Source organism: Muntiacus reevesi, chromosome 6 (assembly GCF_963930625.1).
Source record: "Muntiacus reevesi chromosome 6, mMunRee1.1, whole genome shotgun sequence".
In the NCBI taxonomy this organism is placed as follows: domain Eukaryota; kingdom Metazoa; phylum Chordata; class Mammalia; order Artiodactyla; family Cervidae; genus Muntiacus; species Muntiacus reevesi.
The window spans coordinates 114,208,186-114,230,579 of record NC_089254.1 but is presented as its reverse complement, the minus strand read 5'-3'; the positions used below and the strand labels follow the sequence as shown (position 1 = coordinate 114,230,579).

Sequence of the window (22,394 nt, the reverse complement as noted above, 5' to 3'; positions counted from 1 at the left end):
TCCGAGAAAGGGCCTGGGCCCCGCCCCCTCGGGCCTTTGATGGCTTTCCCACAGCCCCACCCCCGCACGCGCAAGCTCCTCATTGGCTGAGGCGGCCGAGGGCGTGCTCACTCCCACTCCCGACATCCCACCGCCCACACTTTGCTCGCGGAATTCCCCAAGACGAAGCCCCACACGCACTTCCGATCTGGCCCTGGACCAAAGGGCTCAGGATGCAAATGAGTCGGGGGGGCCTTTGGCCTTCCAGCCTTGCCCGCTAGAGAGTCACTGCAGGGCTTCCACGTTCAGCACACACAAGCCGGCTGGGAAGGAATTCTGTGGGCTCACCCTTCAGATCCTAACACACTTGTGGGAACATATGTCTGCCCACCTACCCTCTCCCCTTGAGGGGTCTCCCGACCTCAGACCCCTGCCTGAGGACAGCCCCTCCCCGGACAACAATAAAGCCTTGCCTCAACTTTGCCCTCCACTGAGGTCCACTCCAATTTCTATGCTTTCTCACTAGCCACTCTTCTAGCGTTCCGGGTCCTAGCACCAAAAGGTGCCGCGAGTGTGGCACATATGCTTTTCTCCCTTCGGGGCTGTTGGTCATGGTCCAAGGCGAGCTCCTTCAGAAAGCCATAGTCGCGCTGAAACTTTGGATTCATTTCTTCAGCTCCTTTTCAATCTTAGTTGTCTTTTCCTTTCTTGTTCTACTTTCTTTTCTTTTCTTTTTTTTGCCATTTCGTTCATTTTTAAATTTTCTTTGTACTTCCTGCTCATTTTATTATTATTACATATTTTTTTGCTTCTTTTCACTCTCTTGTTCTACTTTAATTACACAAGTTGACTTCTAGAGTCATCTTTTCAATTTAGGGGCTCAAAATGCACTATCCATTAAGGTATAAAAAGATGTCCCTCCTGGAGGAGCGTGACTATTGGTTTCCTTCTTGGTGTGTGATATGTATGTCTGTCTGCTCTCCCGCCCTGGACATTATGCTTGCCTTCCAGCACTACGGGCGTTCCACAGTCCACGGGTTTCCCATAGCTGACGTGTTGACTCCGTTGATCTTTACTAGGAAAAGATGGCCGTCACCCCACTTTCTTCCTTAGCCTATTGCACCCCTCACACCTCCCGCTGCCCCGTCCCATCCCAGGACGCTACCGCTTTGTGCTTTATGACCCACGTGCTCACAACCCTGCTGTCCTTTTGCCTCCTTCCCATGGCACAGAGAAGCCAGATCAGCCAGCATCTGTCTCTCTTTTGCGCGGATTTGCCCCAGCATCAGGCGACCTTCCCATTCCCTCTGCAACACATTCCAATCACCATTCTTCTCCTTTTTCACCTCCTTCTCCTTCTCCTTCTTCTCCAGAGGGTGTGGATGGGGCAAGCAGTAAGTCCATTTGAGGCCATGGGGCGGGGGAAGGTTGGTGGTGATAATGAGGGCGGCCTGTGGGTGGCTCGACTTCCTCGTCCAGGGCACGCTTGTTCGTGTTCTTGGGGGAAGATACTGCTCATCATTCTTTTTCCTCTCTACGGGTGGAGGGCACGGTGCGCTGTAGGTAACCGTGCGGTGGCAAACGCCAGCGGAGAGTTCTCTGTTCCTTGCCAAGCCGACGAGCGCGCTCAGGAGGCACAGTTGGCCCTCTAGGTCTGAGATGCTAAATCGCAAATTCCAGGCCCACCTTTGGATGGAGGGTTTTGGGTTTGAAGCCGGCAACCAAGAGAAAGAAAGAAACCGCTAGAGGGGATCGATAAGGGGCCTCAGGCACCCCTCCACCAGGTCGCGGGATCACGAGGCAGGCGGGAAAGCAGCTAGGAGAGGACAGTTTCCCCACCGCCCCAGACACTTCGGAGGCCGGCCACGTCTCATCGCGTCCAGCGGCGTTTGTCCGGGGCCAAGCGGGACGAGACAACTGACGGACAGATAGGATGGGCAGAGTCGGATGACCAGTTGTCTTGCTCTCACCATCTAGGGCAGGCTTGGGTCTTTCCTCAGTGCGGGGAGGACCTTTGCTTTCAGAAATGGACGGTTGCATGAGCCATCTCCACTTAGGCACCTGTGCCATGCTGGTGGAGAAGTTTCTTTGGGACTCGACGGGTTGCCTTTCTCCCCTCGGCCGTCGTGTTTGTGCCGGTGGTGCTGGCGGTGGTGCTGGGGGCACGGTGAATCGCTTCTCCCGTTTGGCACTTGGAGGTTCTGCAGCAGACTCCTTGCACCGGAAATGGAGCCCCAGGCATCTCTGCGCACGAGCGTCCCGCCGGTGACGAGCAGATCCCCGCGTCATTCCTGCCGGAAGTCCCTTTCCCAAGTAGCACTACGCCTCCCAAGGATATTCCACCCATAGAGCCTGGTCGCCCATCTCCTCCCGGGACCCTGCTCGACGTCTGGGGCGTTTGCGAGAGCCTGACCGGCCGGAAGGACACGATTCACGGACCCGCACCCGCTCCTCCCGGCCCGGCCCCCGAAGGGCTCAGGAGATCGTCTCCTTGCTCGGCTGGCTGTGGGCAGACTGGGAGGCGTCTCCCTGCCGCGTCACTCACCAGAGGCCAGCGGTGCGGCCAGAGAAAGCAGACGGGGAAAGAAAGGCAAACCCACACCCAAAGTCCCATCCAGAGAGGACTCTCCCACCCGCGCAGAAGCGCGAGGACCTCGGACCGTGCTCAGACCCCGTCACGCACCCCATCCTCTCCAGGAACTTGCCAGCAGAGGCAGCCCTCGAGAGCTCGGCAGCTCAGCACGATCCAGGTGAACAGCGTGGCCCCGGGCACACTGCAGGCCCCGCCTCTTTCCAGGAGGCTGCACCAGCCACACCGCCGAGAGGAACTGGCTCCTCGCCGGAACTCTTGGTGGGTCACACAGGGCGTGCGGCACGCAGAGTGTGCGCGGGCTTCTGCACGCATGTGCCTCCGAGCCTACCTACCGCCACAGCCCCAGAGATGGCCGCGGCTTCTTGTTCTTCCTCTTGGTCGCTCGGGCCCTCCCGCTGGCACAAGGGCCGTTGCCAACGCTCCTCGGGCCCGGAGGCGGGCTGTCCGCGCTGGGACGGTCGAGCCAGTGGTGCTCCTGTCCAGGCAGCTTGCCGTCTCTCCCTCCTCCGTGTTTGGACTGGTGAATCACGACTGCGCCGGCAGGCAGCGCCGACTGGATCTTCCGGAGGTCGAAGGCCGGCTTCGGCCGGTTGTGCTCTTGGAGGCGTCTCCACCGCTCTAAGCTGATTCCTTCGACCTCTGTGTCCCCCGGGGACACCTGCGACCCAGGAGCTCTGCCGCTGGCGTCTCCCGCGGGCTCCCCGGGGCCGGCGGGGTCAGGTTCCCCGGGGTGTGTGGGGTCGGCCGGCAGGGGGGCCGCTGCCCCTCCCCCAGCACCGGCTTGCCACGCACCCTCCCGGGAGTAGAAGAGGACGTAGGCGCTCTGGCTCAGGGCAGCACTCTCGTCACAGGAGCTCACCTTGGCATCGTCCATCTTATACCACTGGCCGTTGCCCGCTCGCACGTAAGAAAAGTAGTGTCCTCGCTCACAGCTCCACCCGGAGTGCACCAGCACGGCATAGAGCACGTAGCCCAGTGGCCCTGCCTTCCGCTCAGACGTGTAGGGCTGCAGGTCGAGGCACTGGGGATAGCGCACTTCCTGAGCCCTTTTGGCCCCGCTCACCTGTGTGAACCGCTTCAGCACCAGCACCAGGACCTGGGACGTGCTGTGCAAAGTCAACCTCTTGGTGGCAGGCACCTTCCGGAGACAAGCGCCACAGTCATAGGCATTTTCAGCGTCCAGCTTCTCGGGCTTCACCAGCTCTCTCAGAGCTTGCTCCACACTCTGAGCCGCCGTGATATCCAGGCTGACGTCCAGATAAGGGTCGAACGTGTCCGAGACACCGAGGCAGTGGAGACACTGGATCTGAGACCTCCAGGTCCCGCCGAAGATCTGACGGATGAGGGTGGTGTCCTCGGAGGGATGGCCCGACGGCTGGGATGCACTCAAGCAGCCTTGCTGCATGGCATTCAGAGTGAACATCAGAAACTCGTGGGCGTCTTCCTGCTGGTGTCTGTGGAAGCCCGCCAGCAGGTCCTTGCGGGGCCGGATCACCTCTCCCGGGTGAAGGAGGGCTCGGGTCACGTGAGCTCGCATGGCACAGAGCGTGCAGGAGGTGCGGGCCGGACAGAGGGTGGCGTGCTGCTGGGACACCACCCAGCTGGCCAGGGGCGGCGTGTGGCTCAGACACTGCAGCGCTGCATTCACGTAGCAGGTGTTCCCCAGATTCTGAAGCCCAGCCCCGACCCCCCACGGCCCCCTCCAACTCAGGGCGACTTGGTGGCCAGGCGCCAGCTCTGCCGACCCAGGAGCCAAGTCACCCCGCTGGGGCCGCCCAAGCGCCGGCGACGGCCCCTCAGGGACAGAGGGTCCCCGAAGGGCATCCGCACCGGCGGCGCTGGGCCGACAACCTTGCCCTCCGGGTGAGACGTTGCAGGGAGACGGACACGCACCACCCCCGTGCGCAGAAGCAGCCCCCGGGTCTCTGCACACAAGGCCCGCCAGTCTCTCCATCTCCTACCTGCAGCTGCACGACGACGCCTCCTCCCCTCAGAAGGTGCTTCTCCGAGAAAGGGCCTGGGCCCCGCCCCCTCGGGCCTTTGATGGCTTTCCCACAGCCCCACCCCCGCACGCACAAGCTCCTCATTGGCTGAGGCGGCCGAGGGCGTGCTCACTCCCACTCCCGACATCCCACCGCCCACACTTTCCTCGGGGAATTCCCCTGACGAAGTCCCTCATGCACTTCCGATCTGGCCCTGGACCAAAGGGCTCAGGATGCAAATGAGTCGGGGGGCCTTTGGCCTTCCAGCCTTGCCCGCTAGAGAGTCACTGCAGGGCTTCCACGTTCAGCACACACAAGCGGGCTGGGAAGGAATTCTGTGGGCTCACCCTTCAGATCCTAACACACTTGTGGGAACATATGTCTGCCCACCTACCCTCTCCCCTTGAGGGGTCTCCCGACCCCAGACCCTGCCTGAGGACAGCCCCTCCCCGGACAACAATAAAGCCTTGCCTCAACTTTGCCCTCCACTGAGGTTCACTCCAGTTTCTATGCTTTCTCACTAGCCACTCTTCTAGCGTTCAGGGTCCTAGCACCAAAAGGTGCCGCGAGTGTGGCACATATGCTTTTCTCCCTTCGGGGCTGTTGGTCATGGTCCAAGGCGAGCTCCTTCAGAAAGCCATAGTCGCGCTGAAACTTTGGATTCATTTCTTCAGCTCCTTTTCAATCTTAGTTGTCTTTTTCTTTCTTGTTCTACTTTCTTTACTTTTCTTTTTTTCTTTTTTTTGCCATTTCGTTCATTTTTTAATTTTCTTTGTACTTCCTGCTCATTTTATTATTATTACATATTTTTTTGCTTCTTTTCACTCTCTTGTTCTACTTTAATTACACAAGTTGACTTCTAGAGTCATCTTTTCAATTTAGGGGCTCAAAATGCACTATCCATTAAGGTATAAAAAGATGTCCCTCCTGGAGGAGCGTGACTGTTGGTTTCCTTCTTGGTGTGTGACATGTATGTCTGTCTGCTCTCCCATCCTGGACATTATGCTTGCCTTCCAGCACTACGGGCGTTCCACAGTCCACGGGTTTCCCATAGCTGACGTGTTGACTCCGTTGATCCTTACTAGGAAACGATGGCCGTCACCCCACTTTCTTCCTTAGCCTATTGCACCCCCTCACACCTCCCGCTGCCCCGTCCCATCCCAGGACGCTACCGCTTTGTGCTTTATGACCCACGTGCTCACAACCCTGCTGTCCTTTTGCCTCCTTCCCATGGCACAGAGAAGCCAGATCAGCCAGCATCTGTCTCTCTTTTGCTCGGATTTGCCCCAGCATCAGGCGACCTTCCCATTCCCTCTGCCACACATTCCAATCACCATTCTTCTCCTTTTTCACCTCCTTCTCCTTCTCCTTCTCCTTCTTCTCCAGAGGGTGTGGATGGGGCAAGCAGTAAGTCCATTTGAGGCCATGGGGCGGGGGAAGATTGGTGGTGATAATGAGGGCGGCCTGTGGGTGGCTCGACTTCCTCGTCCAGGGCACGCTTGTTCGTGTTCTTGGGGGAAGATACTGCTCATCATTCTTTTTCCTCTCTACGGGTGGAGGGCACGGTGCGCTGTAGGTAACCGTGCGGTGGCAAACGCCAGCGGAGAGTTCTCTGTTCCTTGCCAAGCCGACGAGCGCGCTCAGGAGGAGGCACAGTTGGCCCTCTAGGTCTGAGACGCTAAATCGCAAATTCCAGGCCCACCTTTGGATGGAGGGTTTTGGGTTTGAAGCCGGCAACCAAGAGAAAGAAAGAAACCGCTAGAGGGGATCGATAAGGGGCCTCAGGCACCCCTCCACCAGGTCGCGGGATCACGAGGCAGGCGGGAAAGCAGCTAGGAGAGGACAGTTTCCCCACCGCCCCAGACACTTCAGAGGCCGGCCACGTCTCATCGCGTCCAGCGGCGTTTGTCCGGGGCCAAGCGGGACGAGACAACTGAAGGACAGATAGGATGGGCAGAGTCGGATGACCAGTTGTCTTGCTCTCACCATCTAGGGCAGGCTTGGGTCTTTCCTCAGTGCGGGGAGGACCTTTGCTTTCACAAATGGACGGTTGCATGAGCCATCTCCACTTAGGCACCTGTGCCATGCTGGTGGAGAAGTTTCTTTGGGACTCGACGGGTTGCCTTTCTCCCCTCGGCCGTCGTGTTTGTGCCGGTGGTGCTGGCGGTGGTGCTGGGGGCACGGTGAATCGCTTCTCCCGTTTGGCACTTGGAGGTTCTGCAGCAGACTCCTTGCACCGGAAATGGAGCCCCAGGCATCTCTGCGCACGAGCGTCCCGCCGGTGACGAGCAGATCCCCGCGTCATTCCTGCTGGAAGTCCCTTTCCCAAGTAGCACTACGCCTCCCAAGGATATTCCACCCATAGAGCCTGGTCGCCCATCTCCTCCCGGGACCCTGCTCGACGTCTGGGGCGTTTGCGAGAGCCTGACCGGCCGGAAGGACACGATTCACGGACCCGCACCCGCTCCTCCCGGCCCGGCCCCCGAAGGGCTCAGGAGATCGTCTCCTTGCTCGGCTGGCTGTGGGCAGACTGGGAGGCGTCTCCCTGCCGCGTCACTCACCAGAGGCCAGCGGTGCGGCCAGAGAAAGCAGACGGGGAAAGAAAGGCAAACCCACACCCAAAGTCCCATCCAGAGAGGACTCTCCCACCCGCGCAGAAGCACGAGGACCTCGGACCGTGCTCAGACCCCGTCACGCACCCCATCCTCTCCAGGAACTTGCCAGCAGAGGCAGCCCTCGAGAGCTCGGCAGCTCAGCACGATCCAGGTGTTCCCCAGATTCTGAAGCCCAGCCCCGACCCCCCACGGCCCCCTCCAACTCAGGGCGACTTGGTGGCCAGGCGCCAGCTCTGCCGACCCAGGAGCCAAGTCACCCCGCTGGGGCCGCCCAAGCGCCGGCGACGGCCCCTCAGGGACAGAGGGTCCCCGAAGGGCATCCGCACCGGCGGCGCTGGGCCGACAACCTTGCCCTCCGGGTAAGACGTTGAAGGGAGACGGACACACACCTCCCCCCGCGCAGAGGCAGCCCCCGGGTCTCTGCAAACAAGGTCCACGAGTCTTTACATCTCCTACCTGCAGCTGCACAACGACGCTTCCATCCCTCAGAGGGTGCTTCTTGGAAAAATATCCTGGGACCCTCCCCCTCGGTTCTCTGATGGATCTCCCACAGCCCCAACCCTGCACGTGCAAGATCCTCATTGGCTGAGGCGACAGACAGCGTGCTCACTCCCACTCCCGACATCCCACCACCGACACTGTTCTCCGGGAATTCCCCATGACGAAGCCCCGCACACACTTCCAATCTGGCCCTGGATCAAAGGGCTCAGCATGCAAGTGATTCGGGGGTCTGTGGCCTTCCAGCCTTGCATGCTAGAGAGTCACTACAGGGCTTCCAAGTTCAGCACACACATGCGGGCTGGGGAGGAATTCCATGGGCTCACCATTCAGATCCTAACACACTTGTGGAAGCATATGTCTGCCCACCTACCCTCTCCCATTGAGGTGTCTCCCCACCCCAGACACCTGGTTGAAGACAACCCCTCCCCGGACAACAATAAACCCTTGCCTCAACTTTGCTCTCAACTGAGGTTCACTCCAATTTCTAAGCTTTCTCACTAGCCACTCTTCTAGCGTCCAGGGTCCTAGCACCAAAAGATGCCTCGAGTGTGGCACATACGCTTTTCTCCCTTCAGGGCCATTGGTCATGGTCCAAAGAGAGCCTCTTCAGAAAGCCATAGTCTCGCTGCAACCTTGGATTCATTTCTTCAGCTCCTGTTCAATCTTAGTTGTCTTTTTCTTTCTTCTTCTTCTTCTTCTTTTTTTTTTTTTTTTTTTTGGCGTTTACGTTCATTTTTAATTTTTTTTTTTCATTTTATTTATTTATTTATTTTTGCTTGTTTTCATTATCTTTTTCTATTTTAATTACACTAGTTGCCTTCTAGTGTCATCTTTCCAATTGAGGGGCTCAAAACGCACTATAACCTAAGGGATAAACACATTCCTTCCTGGAGGAGGATAGCTGTTTGTTTCCTTCTTGGTGTGTGACTTATTCGTTTCTTCTCCCTTCCTAGACATTATGCTTTCCTTCCAGCACTATGGGCATGTCTCTGAGGTGGTGGCATTTAACTGAGCTCCGGGCCACAGTCCCCCATCCCTTGTCACCATAGCCAGGCACCTAGGAGGGCCATTAACAACACACACACTTGTCAGTCCTGAACCTGCACACCCAGCTCACTGTTGCCTCCTTAGGAGTCACAGTAAATGTCCCCGTACTGAATCCCCCTCCCTCCGTCTCCAGACAAGCCGATCCTTTCCCGTGTGGCCCAATGGCGTGGCCTGTCCCTCCTCTTGGGAGCTGTAAGCCATTGACTCTCTTTTCAATGACAGTTCTCTCCTTATCTGTTTGCCTTATTATGTCTCAAATTTCCTATTAATACACTCTATTTTACAGTAGCCAAGAATCACAGCAGACTCTAGACAATTACGCGTGGACAAGTGGAGAACGAAGGAGTGTGACTGGCTGCAATGCCCTCGGTCAGTTTGCTATTTTATTGTGTGTTAAGTGTGTCTGTGTTTTCCTGCCTGGTTAGGATCCTCTGGGTCAGCCGTGCCTCCATCCACCAGCTGTTTGTCCTCACAAAGTGACTTGCAAGCACAATTCAAATTCAGAGTATGTTCAAATTGTTGCCTATATGGCAGGCATCTTAGAGCAAAATTTAATGCGGCACTGATAAGGCATTCATGTCTTTCTCCAGTTGGCTAAGAACAAGCACAGTAGTAGGGATGTAATGTTAGTTCCTCTGCCATGTCCAGCTCTTGTGACCCCTCCTTTGAGAGAAGCCTGGCAGGCTACAAACCCTGGGGTCCTAAAGAGTTGGACATGTCTCTTTGAGAGACTACATATCTTTCAGATTCTTTCCCATTATAGATCATTGCAAGATATTGAGTATAGCTCCCTGCACTATACAGCAGGTCTTTGTTGTCCACCTAGTTTATATACAGTAGTGTGTGCATATTGATCCCAAACTCCTAATTTACCTCTCCCCACATCCCCCATGATCCTCTTTGGTAACCATAAGCTTGTTTTCTATGTCTGAGGCTCTACTTCTGTCTTGTAAATAAGTTCATTTGTATCATTTTTCAATATTCCACATATGTGATATCATATGATGTTTGTCTTTTTCTATCTGACTTACTTCACTTAATATGAAATCACCATGTTCATCCATGTTGCTGTGAACGGCATTATTTCATTCACTTTTATGGCTGAGTAGTTTTCCATTGTACATATATTCCATGTCTTCTGGAGCAAGCACTTCTTAGAATATGCAGCTTGACTTACTTTCAAAGAACAAAAATTGTGAGTAAACCTAGGTTTTTTAGAGATGGAGAATTTCTCTGCAAATGTTCACATATCATTTATTAGTATTTAATAGATTAGGATTTTGAGGCCAAGAACAGTAGGTAAAATTGGTGTGTGTTTTGTTTTCTGTCACTTCTGTCAAGTTCTGACAGCAGGGTTAAATTATATTCACAAAATACAGATGTCTTCTGTTCTTGTATTCTTGATTCTCTAAAACTATGTGTTACTTTTGTAGCCAGTTGTTCTTTGCTTGCATATCTTTTACATGATTTTCAGAAGTAATTCTCGAAAAAATTTACTTTATAGCCTTTCTTACTTATTTTTCTTTTGCTTTAGTTGCTTTAAATAATGGTCTTAACAATTCATATTTTTCCAAAAAATAGTCAATTTCTTGAATATTCTAAAATATTTGAAGTGTGTATAAAGGGGTTTACATTCATTTTTTATGGGTGGGTATGAGATACTATGAAATATACATCAGACCTGCTGTCTGACACAGGACCCCTATATGTCTTAAAGTTTCCTGGGTGATAGAAATGCTTTTGTTTTCTTTTATTTATATGTTTTCTGAAAGTGTTAATTTATTTTTTTCCTGGTAGGTAATGGTTACTTGCATAACAAACACTTTTCAGGATTATTACTAAGATTTCTTAGTACAATTCTATGTGCCCTTTATTTTAAGGTTGGTGATTAGTTTCATCTCTCTCTCTCTCTCTCCCTCTTTCTTTTTTTTTCTTTTTTTCCTTCAGCTGTAATACATGCATTTCTTGTGCCTTGGTTGATTGCCCCACATAGTGAAGGAGGTTTCTTCACTCTGGCTGGTGAGGATTCTCAGTCCCACATGAACTTTGGACATTATTCAATGCATTAGAAATTTATACATCTTCCTGCACTGGAATAACATAGGCTAAGATTATGCATTACATTGTGTTTTGTGATGTCAAGATGTAATTGAATATTAGTATTTATTCCAATGTGGACCAGTAAAGTGTGTTATAGTACCTCATCCATTCAGTAGAGTAATTGGCAGAAAATAGTGTCCCAAGAGAGTTTTCCCCAAGATATTGTCAGCTGAATATAACCAAGATATAATAAAACATTGTGCACAGTATACTACTATTTATGGTTTTAAATGTGGTTGTGTGCTAAGTCACTCAGTCATTTCTGACACTTTGTGACTCTGTGGACTGTAGGCCAACAGGCTCCTCTGCCCCATGGGGATTTTCCAGGCAAGAATACTAGAGTGGATTGCCATTTCCTTCACCCGAGGATCTTCCAGACCCAGGGATTGAACCCGAGTCTCTTCTGTCTCCTGCATTGGCAGGTGGGATCTTTACCACTAGCACCACCATGTAGAATGAAGAAGAAACAGATATTCATAGTTGCTTGTGTCTGCATAAATGACATTCTGGGACATCTCTCCTGGTCCAGTGGCTAAGACTCTGCACTCTCATTGTAGGGGCCTGAGTTCAGTCCCTTGTCAGGAAACTAGGCCCCACATGCCACAGCTAAGAGTTCCCATGGAAAAGGCCCTGCAGGCCACAACTGAGACCTGGCACAGCCAAACAAATAATTTTTAAAAATTCTAAACTCTGGAAAGATTCCTGGGAAACGAAATACCATGACTGACTGTGAAAGTCGCAGAGTTTCACAGGAAGGAAGGGGTAGGAGGAGAAAGGTAATTTGAAATATTTTAATTTTTTTAGGTACTTAAACATTGTACATGTGTTATAAATTTCTCATAAATGTCAAAACATTTTAAAAAATGTTAAACCTCTAAAAAGTAAAGCTCATCGTGTTATTTCTACCAACTGAATGAAAGTCAAGTTTGTTTTATCAGAAAGATTTTCTGACTTCTCTAAAACATCTTCTCAGGCTTTTTCCACACTACCCAGACAGTGGTCCATATGGCACTGTCTGGATTCTTGTCATAACTCGAAGTGAATCTTTTACACTACTCTGGGTCCTTGATGTCCGGTAAATGAAGGGGGACATCATCACGTTCCTTGCAGCAGGAGCCCACTTAGGTGGCACCATCCTTTACTTCCCAGTGGAGCAGTACATCTAGAGAAGGAAAAGGGAGGGCGTCTACCTTAGGAATCCGAAGAGAACCTGGGAGAAACTTCTGTGGGCAGCTCAGGCCATTGTTGTCATTGAAACCCCAGCTCTGTCACCGTTGCGTCCTCCAGGAACCCTCGCCAGCGAGCTGTGCTGCGGTTTGCTGCCGCCGCTCCTGTGGTCGGCCGCTTCACTCCTGGAGCCTCCACTAGCCAGCCCCAGGCAGCGTCCAGGAGCCAAGACTCCTGTGAACGTCTCACCATCGGCCTGGGTGACACAGACTCTCCCCTGCATTCTGGAGACGACCCATTCCCGGCACAAAGGGGGCTCAGTCGGTGGGTCTGATGGCGGGTGCTCACCCGGGCAGTTCTGCCCGTGCCTGGCACCGTTTCCTGTGAACACTGGGGAGGTCGTGTCTGATCGCCACGTCTGCACACTCTGAAGAGATTAAAAGGGAAAGGCAGGCGGCAGTGAGCAGGCTCTGACCAAGGAGGACGTCACGGTGAATGGGTGACGTCAGCACCTGGGTGCAGCGCGGCTCCATCTGAGGTGGGGGCCTAGTCCACAGGCGGGCAGGCGGGCTCGCTGCCCACTCCGCAGTGCCCCCGAGGGCTGGCCTGCAGCGCCCACTGCTCAGGCCGCGGGGCGGGGAGGGACAGCACGGAGTGGGCTTCGGCTGTTCTTGCGCAGGCTCTTTCCTTGGGTGGGGCTGTGCTGGGTCCTTGCTGCTGCACGGGCTTCGCTCTGGTTGCGGTGAGCGGGGCGCACGCTCTGGGTGCGGTGCACGGCCTTCTCCTCGCAGCGGCTTCTCCCGTCATGGGCTGCAGTAGTGGCAGAGCGTGGGCTCAGCAGCTGTGGACGCCAGGCTCTAGAGCACAGGCTCAATGATTGTGGTGAAAGGGCTTAGTTCCTCTGACGCATGTGGGATCCTTTTGCATTGGCAATATTCTTTACCATGAGCCGTCCTGGAAACCCCACAAACTCTTAAAATGGAAGTAGGCTGACAAAAAAGAAACAGTTTATAAATAAATAAATATGTCTACTCATGAGAATGTTCTGTGACTTTTGATTTTTTCCTTTCACGTAAGACGAAAATTTTCTAATCCATAATTCATTATGATCTTCCCTCAAACAACATTTACCACTGCTAATTTTATTAGCAAAGCTCGATCTAATTTTTAAAATACTTTTCTCCCACTTTCACCTATGCACTGTACATACATTATGAACTGAGATAATATTTTATCATTGCTCAGTCACTCAGTCATGTCCAACTCTTCCTGATTCCATGGCCTGGAGCACACCAGGCTTCCCTGTCCTTCACCATCTCCCAGAGACTATATTTATATACTTCACATGGAGAGGATAATCATTTGACTTCATACTTCAATTATTTCTCTGAATCTGATGTATTATATGCTAGCAAGATATAAAACACTTGACTGACTTCAGCACAATAAAAAAATAATAGAATCAGGTGACCATATCTTAAGACTGATTATAAAACCATCAGCCATGTTGATGAGGACCAGTGACACATGGGGGGACATTTTATGTGGTGAGAGAGACGAGCGCTGTCCTCGGGGATTTAAAGGACTGTTTGAAAACAGACTAAAATTAGGATCAGTGGTTGAACCTCATGGGAGTCACTTCCCCAGGACACATGGGACGGAAGGCCTCAGCATCTTGAGTGCCCCACAAGGTGGCCTGAAGCTGTGGCCAGGGCACCCCTCTGTGTATCAGTGGAGATGGTAGTTGCATTGTGTGTCTGTACAAGTCTGTATAAGGTGATCTGGCATGCAGAAAAGTAAATTTGACTAAATGGCAGATGATCTCAGCTCTAATAATAAGATCTTTTCTTGAAACAATTTGTTTCTCCTCTCAGCTTCTCCATCCCAAAGGAGTTACTGTTCATGAGACCCATTCTCTTTTAATTCCATTCTTAATTTTGTAGCATGTATCTGTCCATGTTCATTCCTCAGACAACATAAGCAAGAGTAAAATTTTCTCTTTGGCTTTAAAGATAAACAAATACCTTTAGAATTAGACTTTCTAAAAGTTCTAAATTCATTCATGTTCTCACATTAGTATGTTCAATCCTAAGTCTATAATGAGCATTTTCACCTGATTCAAACACAACTCTGGAGAGTGGATTGGTGGTGGGACTTCACAGGCCACTGGAATTTTGAACTCTTGACAGTTAGATCTCCTTTTACAGAAATGTTAGCAGCCAATAGAACAAGGGGCATATAGTGCCAGATTACAGGGCTGACAGCAAGGAAAAGACAGTTTATCGATGACAGAAAAGATCTGCCTTCTGACAAGCAGTCGCCTCTCACGGTGAGGCAAACCGGAAGTGCCTGCAGACGCAGAGACACGCGCGCAGGAAGCAGGAAGCTCGGCCACGTCCGTTATCAGCACAGCCGGAAGTGGGTCATTCCTTGACCTGACTCGTGCTTCCTGTCTCTTTAGCTCCCTCCTGCTTCAGAGCCGCTAGGATGAGTTGGACTCCCCTTTGCTTTTCCTAGATCTCCTTGGGGCCTTCTCACAACGCCTGGCACCAGGCAGGAAGCAGCAGGCCGTTGGGCAGGGCTGCGCCTGTAACTCGTCTGGCATCCGTACGGCTGGGACAGCGTGTGACCATCCACCATCCCTCTCAGGGCTGAGGCTGTGATGGGACCAGAGGTCGGAATGGGAAGATGGAAGGGCTGCCTTTGTTTCCTTACACTCCCAGGCCAGGAGCTCTTAACCTGAGGGATTTGGAGAGCCCAGGGAGACTGTGGCTGCCCTGAAGTGATGCATAAAATGCGTCGGTGCACAAGCTTTTGTTCAGATAAGATTAAATGCCCTGAATTCACCCCTTCAGAATATTTTATCATTGTTTCTAGTCTGTCCAGATCCTGTGCATTGGAGCAGAACACTGCTGCAGTGATTTCATCACACTTCCATTGCTACCAGACCCTAGTAAACCCAGCTTTCAGAATCAAGAGAATCTGGTGGCTGACAAGGCCTAAAAACATCCTATGAAATACCTAGAATCAGCAGCATTTGATTGTACTCTACTGGAACATTTTAAGGTCTAGTAGTTTGACTTTCACTTGTGAACTGAGTCAAATTGTTTCCAAACAAGAAAAACCAAACTTTGTAAAGTCTATGTGTCTGACCAGGGTTACAGGACACAAACTAGTTTAGGACAGGGCCTAGGTCAACCTGAAATTCTGTCATTACCAGAAATTGAAGTAGCAAAGAGCATTTGTGACACAAACACCAAAAGCTTTTTATTACTGGATCATTTGGGTTGGGGAGATTCCCTAGATGCCGAGGTCCAGCCCCCGCAGCCCCAGGAATACCCAAGGGATGAGTGGCATCCGCGAGGAAGAACACAAACACACAGAAGGTTGGCTAGAAGAGGTAGCTTTTTTTTATTTTTAGGATAGCTCAGTTTTTATAGAATGAACGTTACCTCCCCCTTAAGTCACCGAATGTTGCATCCGATATTGTTTCGTGCATCTGTCAATATTTCTCTTCCCCGTGTTTTCCCCTGTGCATTCATCTAGCATGTTTCCAATTACAGGGTTTATTTTTAAGTGCCCCATATATAGTCTTCTTGCCTCATGGCCTAACATTTTCACTCTAACAAAAACAATGTCCTACAAATCTCAGGCACAGTGTAAATTCTTTGGACAATAAAACAATACATGGGAAGGGTCACAGTAACATGTTTGACATTTCTGAGAATAGTGCCATGAGAAAAACCTGATATTTGTCTTTACCTGAAACCACAGAATCTCAATTTACAATGATGAACTATTAAACAGCAGAAACACCTCTAAAGCAGCAAAACACCTCTATTAATAGTGAGATAATGGTAGTGAAGCTTGTTAATATAAATCTTCTATTGAAATCTATGTGCCCCATTTCCTAACTCTACAAAAATACCCATAATATCATGTTGTTTAAAGAAAGGGAAACAATGAACAAATAGCAGCAAGGAAATAGGAATAATGAAAACCCTCTCAACCAAGGAACAAGTAAATTGATGCAGTATATCTACTTCTAAATCTAAATGCCTCTACTCTTTTCTATTCTAGGACATTATAATCTTTTAAGCAAGCAGCCCAACTATACTTGTGGACTTTTCTTTGCTGACTTGATGTTTATGGTCATGTCCTGAGCCAGAGCAATCATGAGCATTTCCAAAAAAGGCTTGGACTTTTCCAGGGAGGCCTTATTACTATGTGTTATATTTCCAAAAATTAATAGAAAGCCAAGCAACAGTATGAAAGAAGGAAGAAAGGGACATACAGGGCCCCCGGGAAAACCTCGAGGGGAAGAGCTGCCTTGCAGATTCCTTTCTCATCCTGGCGGCTCCTGAGGGGACATATTGGGCCCCCGGGGCAGCCCCATGTGAGAAAGAGCTGCCTTGCAGGTTCCTCTCTCATCCCGTGACCTTGTCACGGTTTGGACACACCCTGGTGGCTCCCGACACCTAGAGAAGGGAATGGCAACTCACTCCAGCATTCTTGCCTGGAGAATTCCATGGGCAGAGGAGCCTGGCGGGATTGCAGTCCAAGGGTCACAAAGAGTCTGACATGACTCAGTGACTTTCACTTTCTTTTTGCCGTTTGGATCTACAGAAAGGTAAAGTCTTTTCTGTAGTTATTTGTAAATGCTTCCTACAGATTCAGTTAAATGGCTTTGTGTTCTGAAATTGCTCCCAAGACATTGATCTGGACTTCATACACTTATGTATGAAATTACTTTGTTTTCTGTGCAATGGTGGTAAAACAGTTTAAAAGCAAGCAAAAAAGTAAAAGCCGGTGAACTGTTTTTTAAACAGGCTGAAAGTGCCACCTACTGTCAACCCTATACAAATGCCCAAAGAATGTAGTCTGAGCCTTATGGACTGAGAGTCACAAGAACTAGGATTTTAAGGTAAGGTAGATTCACATCTAACTACCCTTTCTACTTATATGCTATTTATAGCGAGTTATGTCATTATATTTATGCTCTCTCCTGAGCATTCTCAATATCTGCATACGGAAAGTAAGATATTGAAAATCATTGAACTGCGGCACTGGTGAGAAACAGTATCAGGTTTCCACAGGTCCAGATTATCCAACACCAAAATGCCTTTAGAATTCTGGAGCAAAAATGCTCTTTGCCACTTAACTCCTAGTGAGGACTGAGGCTCAGAGCTCCTTGAGTAGCAGCTCCTGCTGAGGACTCCACTGTATTTATTTTGCATGTGTTTAAGAGGTGACAGAAAAAGAGAAAGCTCTAAAATGACAAAAGATTTAAGGTACACCAAAACGGTGGTTTTCAATGTTGGTTTGAGTGTTTTGATTTTAATGAAATAATCCATTATAGGACAGGCCAAAATAAGTTTGAGAATGAAGTGTACTTATTCTTCCCTTCAAAGATATTGGTAGCCAAATTAGTTAAGACGTGTCTTTACTATGGGCCTGGCATAAATTCTGACTTGCCTTGGACAGGTAACTGATTTCCAGGCTGACTTAAGCCCAGAAAGTGTTCAAGGGATGTTCTAGTGACTGGAGGAGACAGCAGTGTACAGCCCGCCTTTCATTGACTGTGCTGCTCGTGTGCTCATTCTGTCTTTAACCCTTCAGCAAATATTCAGTCTCTTCCACATAGCTTGTCATTTGTTTGGCTCTGAAATACATTGGTTCAGTTGTTATGATAACCTAGTTCTGTACAATTATATGTAAAGTGTTTATTTAATACAAACAGTATACACTCTTGTTCAAGTTCATTCTGAATTAAAAGTACACACCAAAAGCTGGATAATTTAGAGCAAAAGTAAAATTTCTCTTTCATCCCTATCAAGGTACTTGTGGTTCATTTGTATATATTCCTCCAGCTTTTTAAAAAACATTTTCAAATATATTTATATATATATATTTATTTACACAGATAATATAGTATCATAATTTAGTTCAGTTAGACAAGTAATGTGTGTTGTTTTACAACTTGCTTTTGTCGTGTGACAGTGTGACTTTGAGGTGTCACAATTTTCTGTTTGGGGGAATATAAAAGTCTTTGTTTAGAACAATATGATTCTGCTCTAAGCAAACCAGGTTCATCTAGCATCCACATTCAGGGAAATGCAAAAATGCCTTTAGTTGCCCTGCACATCTCAGCATCTGAAAGGGAGGAATCTGAGAGCAAGGGAAGCCTCAGTAATACACCCCAGGCACCCCATTAACCCAGCTCTCAAGGAGGAGGGCGGGGCAAGGACAGCTCACTGGCTGGAGGGAGGTCTTGTGAGGCCTGGCCGGTAGCAGCCCAGAGAATCAGGAAGGGAAGGGAAGAGAGCCGGTAGGAGAGCAGCGGAGGGCAGTGGAGGGCCTGATGGCAGCAAAGGACAAAGGCTGCAGCAGAGGCTGGGGAGGATGAGAGGGCCCGGGGAGGAGCCGAGGGGAGACCCCTGGAGGAGGCTTCCTCCTGCTCGGCCTCCCCAGGAGGGGCCGAGGGGCCGGGTGAGGGGCCGCACCCGCTGCCCTCACTGAGCCCGCAGGGCAGGTGGGTCTCGGGAGCACACTCCTTTCACCTGAGTGATTCAGCTGTGTCTCCCCTGTGATTTCAGGACGCGTCTTCTCTGCCTGCCTTCCCCTCACGTTCACTCTGGCCTCAGTCCTCATTGTTTTCTGGCAAAGAAAATATGGTCAGTAGGAAGAGCTGACCATACCAAAGGCAAAGGCCTGCCTCTGAGGAGTAATATATTCTCATATTGTTGTGCTAGTTTATTTATATTTATTAATTTAATTTTAACATAATGCTATATAAACATATGTATATATAATGCAAGTAAATATTAAATGTGATGTACTATTATTATTTTATTATAATAATATCTATAAACCAATAATATATGCTAATATTAATAATATATAGGCTGATTTGGTTAGCGACACCCCTGGTGAGAAGACTAATGAAGACTAAAGAAATCAGAAAAAATCAGCAATCTGAAGATCTTTGGGAACTCCGTGCTCACGATGTAAATGGTGACACGTGCCTGAAGGTTATTCGCCAGGGGTCCTCACAGGCTTTTCCAGGCCCCTGTTACGGGTCAGCAGGGAACTGGGGAGCGAGTGTCTGGGCAAAGCCCCCAGGCTGAGGCCAGGCCGGGTCTCCCGCCAGTCTCCTTCCTTCCGTCACCGCGCGTCACCTCCTCACTTACACGAGTGCAAGCGAGTGTTATCACTTCTCCTATAGAATGAAGGTGTGTGTTGCAGGAGAGCTGGAGCGAACTCACTGGAGGGAGATGGAGGGAGGGAGACAGATAAACAGATATCATGTGCCCTGGCTTTAGTCTATAGTGCAAAATTTATGAAAACAGAAAATGATATTAAAACCGGTTAGCCTTTAGCCTGTGTTTTTATCGGTGCCTGTATTAAACAATTGATCAGTCATCTAAATATCATAGATTCTAAATCATAAACTAGGATTTTAAAACACTGTGGTTTTCTGTGTTACCAAAATGTACTTTTGAAGCCAATGTCCAAATCACCCTGTGTCTTCTTTTCGTGAGTGTTTGGTCACGTGTTGTTGTCTTTCTAACTTTTGCCTTGTATCTGAGGTATAGCCCTTTAGCAAACAGTGATAGTTTCAAGTGAACAACAAAGGGAACAATTCAGCCGTTCACATGCATGTGTCATTTCTCCCCCAAACTCCCTTCCCATCAGGGCTGCTACATAGCACGGAGATCCATGTGCCAAACAGTGAGTCCTTGTTGATTCTTAACCAAAGCGGACTTCTGCTGCATCATCAGAGACCCTGTCAGAATGTTTCCCAGAGGTTAGAGAGGAGTCTCCTGGAAATTACTCAGCCCACCCCGTGTTGCCAGATGAAGGCTGTTTATATCTGGGTGCTAGTTTTGAGAGGGCTTGGTGAGCTGGACCAGCTCCTACAGAGATGGAAAGAGCTTGTCACCATCAACATTCCCCAGTAGGTTCAGCCTCCCCCGACTGCGCCCTGAGTCCTGACCACTGAGCAGGCCAAGCCCCGTCCGCCCTCCGCCCCCAGCGCCTCCTCTGGCAGGAGCGTGGGCCACAGGAGACAGAGGGACTGACCGCTCGTCCCCTCCTACCCCCCCCCCCACTCCCGGGCGTGGACGAGCCCAGCTCCCTGCTCTGGTTGAAGGAGGAAGAAGGTCCAACCGCAGCCCCAAAAGAAGCGCAGAGGGGGCCCTCCATTCCCAAGACTGTGGGCTCATCCTGCACAGCCGAGGGGACACAGGGGCGGGAGGAGCCTCAGCGCCAGACACTGTGGGAGCTTGTCTGCCGAACAGACTCAGGGACTGTCTGCTGGCTGTGGGGTCTGGGGAACGGGAGAGATCTGGATGGATTGGGGCTAGATGGGAGGGTTTCTCATGTCTAAAGCACAGGCTGTGCTCTCTGGCCTGAAAATATTAACCTCTGAGCACTAGATCCCACCAAAACAGAGCACTGGTTAGAGGTGTCCTGAGATGTGAGAGTTTCTTAGGGAGATGAGAGCAGATACTAGGAAGATGTGAAATGCCTCATAGAGCCTGAACCATACACCCAGGCTTCTGACCCCAGTTTTGGGAGGTAGCAGTTTCTTATGCACATCTCTGGTAGCTCAGATGGTAAAGAATATGCCTGTAATGTCGGAGACTTGGGTTTGATCTGTGAGTCGAGAACATCCCCTGGATAAGGAAATGACAGCCCACTCCAGGATCCTTGCCTGGAGAATCCCATGGACAGAGGAGCCTGGTGGGCTATATTCCATGGAGTCCCAAAGCTTCAAACATGACTGAGAGCCTGACCCCTCTCAGGTGAGGCAGCTGCTGTCCTCGGGCTTGATCAGGGAGGAGCACGGCTGAGTGCTGCTTCTGACAGCCCTGTCCCAGAGAAGAGCGCAGAAAGGTCCCCCTGGTGAGTCAAGACACAGGCTGCTTCCTCAGCAAGACTGAGGGGTGGAGTGGACACCCCGCGGGGCCTCTACCCACTGCCCCCGTGTGCCTGCAGTTCTGAGCTTTGGCCTGAATGCGTCATAGAGAAGGACCCTTCATAGTCTACCTACTATGAGGCAGCAGCTAAAGGAATGTTGCCTATAAGCTTATACATAAAGTCCCATCTCTGGGAACCCTGCATCCCAGGTAATGGGCACCAAGCTAAAATAACTTTGTTCAGTTCACAGGAAACCTCCTAGGCAGACTCTCCTGTGAGTCACAGCAGGGAAGCAGAAATGAACCCATCCCCTCTGGAGGCTGATTGGAATGAAGAAATATTTGACTTTCCTCCCCCTCCCCCTCCCTCCCACCTTTTAGTATAAATATGAAAGAAGCCTGATTCTAACTCAGGTAAGACGGGTCCTTGGGCAAGAGTCCCAGGTTTCTGAATAAAGCTGCTGTTCCTTGCCCCAGCAACTCACCTCTCAATTAATTGGCCTGTCATGAGGTGAGCAGTACAAGCTTGGACTCAGTTACAGAAGAGCTGGCACTCTTGCTCTCTCGGGAAGATGTCCACTTTCATTCATTTAGTCATTCATCGTGTATTTGAGTCCTGCTCAGAGCCAGGCCCTAGCTAACTGATCACTCACCCTTGGAGACCCAGCTCAGACCTCACCTGGTCCACCGTGCCTTTCTCCATCCCCTGCTCTGCCCACACCATTTCTGCCTCACCCAGGGCCCCTCAAGTCTTTAACCACACTTTAATGAGCTCTCAAGCTTGTGAGCCATGTGAGGACCTCAACAATGCAGAATGGGGCTCAGAAAATGTGATGATGACAAATGATCAAATCAATGAGCTGGTTAAACACAAACCAGGCTTAGGTCACATTCACCAAAGGTGTCATCTTCTTCTCCCTCCTTCCAGGGCCAGAGTTTCAGGGGGACCTTTACCCAGAGCCCAAGGATCTTCTCTGACACTAACTTCATCTAAAATATAAACTGTCTGGATGGATTTTATGTTCAGTTTTATTTCTTTTTACTTGACTATTCCATTGAATATTGAGTAACTGAATGATCACTTCTGCTGTGTCTGGGCCAAGAAAGCCCAGTACGGGTTATGATCTTGAGGAGGAGAAGGTCAGGGGAGTGGGGGGTGGGAAACCAACGGAAGCAGGCAGGTCCCACCCTCATTCCCACGGCCCCACCCCACCCCCTTTGTCCTTAAGCAATCTGACTGTGATTGCCAGGGGTCAGTTTGTCTCCTCGCTCTGGTCCATCCTTTAGAGACAGCTGGAGAGGGCACAAGACACACCTAACTCTAAGGCCCCTGTGTGAACCAGGCGCAGGCGCCTGTGACTTCAGAGGGTCACTTTCTGACCCACAGTGACGCTCTCCCAGAGTCGAAGGTCCGTTGTGGCCAGCCCTGCTCACCATGAGACACTGCAGCTCTTGCTCTGCCCTGAAACCCCTGCCTGCAGCCTGGCTG

At 50.4% G+C, this 22,394-nt stretch overlaps 1 protein-coding gene across 1 annotated transcript; it reads right to left on the bottom strand.

The window, feature by feature from the left end:
- Positions 1-2,298: 2,298 nt before the first annotated feature.
- LOC136170397 (ubiquitin carboxyl-terminal hydrolase 17-like protein 6) lies at positions 2,299-4,325 on the bottom strand (the record flags this gene model as incomplete). The annotated part of the gene is made up of 3 exons (XM_065938536.1): positions 2,299-2,368; positions 2,905-3,230; positions 3,372-4,325. Coding segments are annotated over 3 exons (1,350 nt in total), but the record flags the coding sequence as incomplete, so codon positions are not given.
- Between the last annotated feature and the right edge of the window lie 18,069 nt (positions 4,326-22,394).